Raw genomic sequence first — 7,146 nt, 5'->3', positions numbered from 1 at the left:
ATCAGAGGGTGGGGTTTTGAGGAGGATGCAAAACCTCCTATTTTGGTTTTGAAGCCAGTATCTAACAAGTAGGGCTATCAGCAGGACCATCATGGGGCCTGGTGTCGATGCCAGGCTGGCAGCTGGACTGTCTGGGCTACAGCCCAGGCTCAGAATAAGGCACAACCCTGGGAATTTCAAAACCCCAGTCTTGCCCGGTGGTTTAAACTCATCCACGCATCTCATTTGTCCTCAGAGTCTGAAGGTCTTTTGTAACATGCCTGAACTTGCTCGCAGTGGCAAACTGCTCCCAGATCTGCTGGGGAAAATCTGCCAAGCGTTACAGAGCTCGCTGTGCCCCCGTAATGTCAGGGGGTGGTTGTGCAGGAGAAGCTGCTTTGTGCCGTGTGTTTTTCTCCAGAGGTCGCTGGCAGGTCGCCTGCTCCGTGCCCAGCAGGGCAGCTCCACGGGGGCACTAACACGGGCAGCCTTACAGCCACAAGTATGGGCTGCAGCCAGGACAGCTGGGTGAAGCTGGCTCCACAGCATGCTGAGCGCTTCGTGGGCCATTCTGCTGGCCCCACAGCGTGCTGAGCACTCCCTAGGCCATTCTGCTGGCCCCACAGCATGCTGAGCGCTCCCTGGGCCATTCTGCTGGCCCCACAGCGTGCTGAGCACTCCCTGGGCCATTCTGCTGGCCCCACAGCATGCTGAGCACTCCCTGGGCCATTCTGCTGGCCCCACAGCATGCTGAGCGCTCCCTGGGCCATTCTGCTGGCCCCACAGCGTGCTGAGTGCTCCCTGGGCCATTCTGCTGGCCCCACAGCATGCTGTGCACTCCCTGGGCCATTCTGCTGGCCCCACAGCGTGCTGAGTGCTCCCTGGGCCATTCTGCTGGCCCCACAGCGTGCTGAGTGCTCCCTGGGCCATTCTGCTGGCCCCACAGCGTGCTGAGCGCTCCCTGGGCCATTCTGCTGGCCCCACAGCGTGCTGCATGCTCCCTGGGCCATTCTGCTGGCCCCACAGCGTGCTGGGTGCTCCCTGGGCCATTCTGCTGGCCCCACAGCGTGCTGAGCACTCCCTGGGCCATTCTGCTGGCCCCACAGCATGCTGTGCACTCCCTGGGCCATTCTGCTGGCCCCACAGCGTGCTGAGCGCTCCCTGGGCCATTCTGCTCCAGCAGAATGCAGAGTGACTCTGCTTTCGGGCTGGGGTGCCTGGCAGAAGGGGAACTTTAGCAGCAGTCCAGTATGCCAGCCTGGGCACACTGCCACAGGGCCACCACAACCCCCTGCCCACAGCTCTGCCACACTGCTGACCACCACCCTGGACTTCAAGCTGCTGCTTGTGCTGCCTCCCAGTCAATTCCGGAGAACCTTGGGCTAGTGCTGGCTGGCTTCTCCTGGGAAATGCCTGCTCCAGGTAGCCCGAGCAGTGTCCTTGCTTCCTGAATGGTGGCTTTTCATAACGATTAAAGAGTGTGTGTTGGGGAGGAGAGAAGCCTAATAAAAGGTTTGTTGAAAGGATGGAGCGGTTTGAAGTGCATTTCCCATCTACCTTTGCTTGGCTGCCATATATGGATTTTTGTTCTTGTCCTTTCTTTCCTAATGAGGAAATAATAGGCCAGGGGGAGGTTCAGCAAGAACACCCAGGCTACAGAAATACTTCTCTGATGCTTCTACCTGGATAACTCAAAGCTCCCTTTCCAAGAGGTTGCTTTGGTGGACCCTGTGCAACTTCTGCCTAGGGACAAAAGGAGCATTGGAGTGTGCTCAGCCCTCACAGACAAAGCAGCATCTTCCTCTGGACAGTGCTCAGCAGGGAATTGTCTGCTATCACTCCTGCCTGATGCCAGCTCCCTCTGACCTGCAGTGCCTTCACAAAAGGTCAAAAGGCTCCACGCATGAGCCAACATACCTTTGGGCCAGGTTTAGCAGGATTTGTGAGATAACACAAATCTCAAGACATGAGAGCATCCTTACCTGCCTGGTGATGATTTGCCTCTGGGCTGGCAGGAGCAATGACTTTCCCATTGGGAACACAAGTGAATCACCACAGCTGAGCAGGGCTTTGCAGCTTGTCCGTGCTGTCCTGGATGGGATATTGGCCTCATGAGAGTAAAGCTGTGCCAATGAAGACACCAGAGTGTGGCTGCAGTCACACCAAGCAACCCCATTGTGTGGGCTGTGCTGGAACCAGCTCCACGCCACCCTGGCTCTGGGTGCCTGTGCCTAAGGAGAAAAGTCACAGAGAGAGTGAGGACAGTAAGAGACACTGGGGCTTGATGCTCACAGTCCCTTCCCTTTTTATCAGAAAAGCAAAACTCTACACCAGCCAGCCTTCAGGAAGGAGTCAGGTGGGTAAAGATGGCCAGCAGCTCCCTGGCCATATCCCTGCACATGGGCAGGGGACACTGGGACAGTGGGTAGGAAAAACGTGCTCAGATGCTGTGTGGGGAGCAGGTGAACCAAGGCTGGGTACGTTCAGGGTTGATTTGCTCTCCTAAGTCGGGAGCTCGTAGCCAAAGAGCGCTAACGGCCGGGAGAAGTAACAGCGTTATTAACAGCACGAGCTCCTGGCAGTAAATTAAAAATCTTGGCTGCCGCCCTTGGCTCTGCTCTTGCCTCTTAGAAGACATTAATATCACAGCTCCCCAGCATTCCCATTATCACTTCATTAAGGATCCAATAATGATAAATGTGGATGGTTTTATTTTGCACAGAGCCTGATTAATGGCCAATAATTCACTAGGTGTTAATGGGGCCCTTCCTTTATGGAGGCATTGGGAAGGGCTGCCTTTCATCTCCTCCACAAGCCACAATTTTCACCATTTTCGCTAATGTGACAGATATAACACAAACCTTGAAAGAGTGGCTGAGGCCTCTTGAGAAACCTTGAAGAGCATCGTGCCTGGGGTAGCCCTTGCTGTCGTGGCCATTCCTCAGCATCTTTTTCCTCTTCCTCCTCCCCTGTGCTGCTGGCAGTGCCTGCATGTAGATGCTGCATATCCCGGGACAGCCAGGGACAAAAGCAAAGCAGCAGATTCCCCAGGGATGAGCCCACCAGTGCAGCCGCTGGGGCTCTCCACAGCAGATGTGGTGCGGAACCAGGCCCACCCTCGCAAGGGGGTGCAACGCAAGGAGTGGGCTTGTGCTGGCCTCACCCCAAAGCAGCTTGGCACCCTCACCTGCATCCCAAGAGGGCTGGGGAGCCTGGGATGCAGGACGGAGCCCAGGCTGAGGCCAGCAATCCTCGTCCAGCACCCCAGGGGACAGCTCTGGTGGCTCCTCCGAGGCCGGCTCCCGTGGCACAGGGGCTGCTCTCTGCTGTAGGAGCCCGGCGTAGTGCACGGCTTCAATCCCTATATGAAGTGGGATGTATAATCACATAGGAATAAAAAGCCATACAAGACAGCAGGCTGGGAGATGCTCCGTGCTGGAGGACGACAGGACAGTCCCTCTGCCTGGGCTGCCACAGCCCCGCTGGGATGGAGCCGGACCCCAGGGAGCCCCCAGGATTCCCCCCAGCCCCTGTATGGGGTCTGTGGGGAGGCACAGGAGCCCTGCATCAGACAGAGAAGAGAGGCGATGTGTCAGCCAGGAGAAAGCTTGGGAGGCCCCAGAGATGCTGCAGAGGGAGCCCCAGGAGGTGTCAGCACTTGCTCCCAGCACTCCCAGCTAACCGGGGCCTCCCATCCCAACTCCCTGCGAGGAGCTGCAATAAGACTTGCTCTGTGCTACACCCAGACCTCCTCCCCTCTCACAGTGCGCATCTGGGAGCATCGCCCTGCCGGAGCTCCTCCAGCCTGGGAACCCTCTGCTGGTACCACCACTGTCCCCCAAGGCTTTACCAGCCCCACCAAGGCAGTGGGTACCACAACCCTCCGGCACCATCACGAACACCTGGTGAAGGGAGAAAGAGGAGCCAGCCTCCTCGCTGTGGAGGTCAGAGCATCCTTCTCCATCTTACCAGGGAGAGGAGGGCCCAGCAGCTGGAGCGAGCAGTTGCAGGGAGCTGTCAGCACCCAGCTGTCAGATCCCAAATCCCCTGGCAGCCCATTAGGAGCAGCTCCTGGCTGCCTGCAGGAGCTCTTGACAGGGGACCAGGCACTAACGTGAACAAGCGTGGATCCTCCTCTAAGGAGGTGGATGTGGGTGGAAGGAAAGCAGGGAGCTGTTCCTCCAGCGAACGCTCAGAGAGCAGCACTGGCACAACCCCATGTTTGGGGGTGGGGGGCAACCAGGGCAGGCTCCCCCGGGAGCCCACCCAAGCAGTGCTGGGGATGAAGCCAAGTGGTGGCCAGCAGAAAGGGCTGTTTGTGCCACCTCCTCTCCTCCTGCCTTTCTGCTCACATCCCAGCAGCGATTCTGGCATCCACAGGATGGGAGAGCTGGAGCAGTGCCTGGGGCAGGCAAGAATGGGTGGTGGGTGCAGGCTCATGCAGTGATGCCCAGACTGAGAAGGGAAGGGTCTTCTAGCTAAAAGAAAAAACAACAAAAACAAACAAACAAAAACCCCAAAACAAACAAACAAACAAAAACCTAAAACCAAACCAAACAAATAAAAAATCCACACCAACCCCCCTCCCCCCGCAAAAAAAACCAAACACCCAAACCACAAAATCCCCCCAACAAAGTACCAATACACTCTTTGGGTGCCACGCAGCACCAAAAAACTTTTTGCTGGCTCAAGACAGCACAGCCAACCAGCAGCCTCCAGCTGAGCACTATAATGTTGTCTTAAGCAGCTCCAGAGGGGCTGAGCCACCCCAGAGCCATCACCCTGGGCTCCCCTTAAGCCAGCAGGAGGAATTTCAAGCCTCGGGCTGCCTTTCCATGCCACAGGCTAGCACTGGGAACATTAACACTCTTCAAAACACTCCCAGAAGCCTTCCTCCACCCCAGTGCCCAGGTTCCTCCAGGGGCTGGAGCTGTGCAGAAGGGTGGACTCTGCACACCATGCCTCGTGGGATGGATGTCCCTGCCCACGCTGAACGGTGGATGGGCAGGAGTCCTCAGGCAAAGCTCTCGCATGTCCCCTCCCCGGGACAGTGCAGGCGGAGGGCTGCCAGACCCCAGGGAAGGGGGAATCCATCCACACAGACGCTTTATTCAGCGCAAAGCCTGGGGGGTTTGGCTTTCCACATCAGTATTTCCAAGGCTGTCACCAAGAGCTGTGAAGAGGTGAGCGTCAAACTGCATCTCTGCCACTTTTTGGGAGGATGGAGAAGTCATTCCCACTGTGGAAGGGGACAGCCCTGGCTTTCCCTCGGCCAGGCTGTGCCACGGAATTTGCCAGATTAGGCACCGTGACTCTTTAAAAAGCACAAATCCCACAGTTTGAGGGGCTCGGCCTAACCAAAATCCCCAGCACAACCCGGACGGGAGGCGAATGGTGCCGGGCCTTAGGGCAGGGAGCAGACACTGCCAGGGGAGCAGCAGCCGAGGAACCCAGCACCGCGAGGGCAGCGCCGGCTCCGCGACCCTCCTGAGCTGCTCCGAAGCAAGTCAGCAATTACGGGATCATCAGCTGATGAATTGTAGGAAAAGATGTGTTTGTGAATCACTGCACCCCGGCTGGGTAAGAACACTGCCAGCGCTGTATTTGGGAGCAATTACTCTCCCCGAGCATGTGAATCATTAGGTATAATTACCCTAATAAATAAAAGGGAGATAACTCCAGTCTCTAGCCTAATCTAGAACAAGCGATTGTCGAGGAGAGCTGTATGAAATAAAAGCAGGAGCACAAGGCAGAGGGAAAGCAGGGAGAGGAGAGCTTCAAAACCTGGATGTGCTGTTAATCCTTCCCACAGCAAGCAAGGCCAGCCGGCAGCAGCGGAGTCTCTCCCACAGGTCCTCACTGGAGTTTGGTGGCAGAGAATTTGCCACAGAGGGCTCGGGTTTGGATGCAGCAGGGTTGTCCCTTCCCAAGGCAGCATCCCGCCAGAGCACAACTTCTCTTGGCAAAAGTTTCCCTGCTTCAAAAATGCAAACAGGTTAAAAAAAACCAAACCAACAGATTTATTTTGGATATGATGGCGGGGGCAACAGTTAGTCTAATGAAACCATTTTGCTTTTCCCCTGGGAAACACTGGAATGAAAAAAAGAAAAACCAACAAAAAAACAAAACTCTAAGCCCACCCCACTCAAAGTTGACATTTTGAAACGAAGCAGCAATTTTCTTCTCCACTTAAAATGTCATCACAGACTTTTGCTGTAAAAAAAGCAGCTTTCCCTGAGTGACATTTTGAGGGGAAATGTTGACTTAAAACCCGAAGGAAACCCCCAGTCCATACAATGAAATGTTTTGAGCTGAAGTGAGACTCCTTGCAGGCAAATTGGTATTTTTTTGCAGGAAAAAACAAAAAAAAACCCAACAAAAAACCCACCCCCAGCTACACATTTTTAATGGTTTGAATTTCCCACAGGAAAAACCCATTCTCAAGGAGGCAAGACTTTGGGAAAGAATGGAGCAACATCTCTACCCTATTCTGGAAGAAACAGCAAACAGCATCCCTAATTCTGGGCAAGTTTCATCAAAAGCTTTGCAAAGCAAAGCAGAAAATCAGCAGTAGAGTCTGTGTTTGTCCTAGCAGGTGCCAGGCAGGTGGTGCTGGCTCTGTCCTGTCCCTGCAAGATGCCAGTGCAGGAGCTGCTCCTGCCCAGCCCAGCAGTGGGGAAGATGCCAAGGCCAGGGGGTGCTGGCACCGGACTGGGGAGCCCTGGTGAGCAAGAGCAGGGTTTATCCCACAGCCTTTGAGGGGAGAAATTGGATTTAGTCTGTGACTCATGGGAATCCTGCTTGTTCCCTAGGGAGAAAGAGGATTGTGTCTCACTCCTTCTGTGCTTGGAAGAGGGGCTGTGCTCTGCCTAGAGATGCTCCAGGAGATGGGGCTGGGCCTGCACTCTCCTGTTAGGTAGGGTTTGACCAGGAACAATCTGTGCCTGGGCTCTCCCTGGGGCCACAGTTATTGCTGCCTGGGTTTTGTTTTTTTTAATAAACCTGTAATATGAGAAGCCTGCCCAGGAGAGCAGAGGGATTATTGGCAAATATCACTTCCCATTTGCCAGGCTTTGAGGGGCTTTAGCCACATGGATCAGCCTGGAACAGAGAGAGGGACACAAAGCACCGGGATGGGACAGAGCAGAACTGACTCCTTTGAACACA

At 55.2% G+C, this 7,146-nt stretch overlaps 1 protein-coding gene across 3 annotated transcripts; it reads right to left on the bottom strand.

The window, feature by feature from the left end:
* Window positions 1-94: 94 nt before the first annotated feature.
* LOC119705960 lies at window positions 95-4,009 on the bottom strand. 3 transcript variants are annotated; one of them, XM_038148928.1, is made up of 3 exons: window positions 3,167-4,009; window positions 2,841-2,979; window positions 95-2,210 (listed from the first exon to the last, which is right to left on the bottom strand). In XM_038148928.1, exon 3 carries the CDS (start codon window positions 1,147-1,149, stop codon window positions 232-234), a length of 918 nt encoding a protein of 305 aa, XP_038004856.1. In that variant the 5' UTR covers window positions 1,150-2,210; window positions 2,841-2,979; window positions 3,167-4,009; the 3' UTR covers window positions 95-231. The 3 variants fall into 3 exon arrangements, with proteins under 3 accessions (XP_038004856.1, XP_038004857.1, XP_038004855.1); XM_038148929.1 differs by having other exon boundaries at window positions 2,841-2,966; XM_038148927.1 differs by having other exon boundaries at window positions 2,841-4,009.
* Window positions 4,010-7,146: the final 3,137 nt, after the last annotated feature.

Source organism: Motacilla alba, chromosome 12 (assembly GCF_015832195.1).
Source record: "Motacilla alba alba isolate MOTALB_02 chromosome 12, Motacilla_alba_V1.0_pri, whole genome shotgun sequence".
Taxonomy (NCBI): Eukaryota; Metazoa; Chordata; class Aves; order Passeriformes; family Motacillidae; genus Motacilla; species Motacilla alba.
Note: the sequence above shows the minus strand (reverse complement) of the source record. Positions and strands in the feature narration are given on the sequence as shown.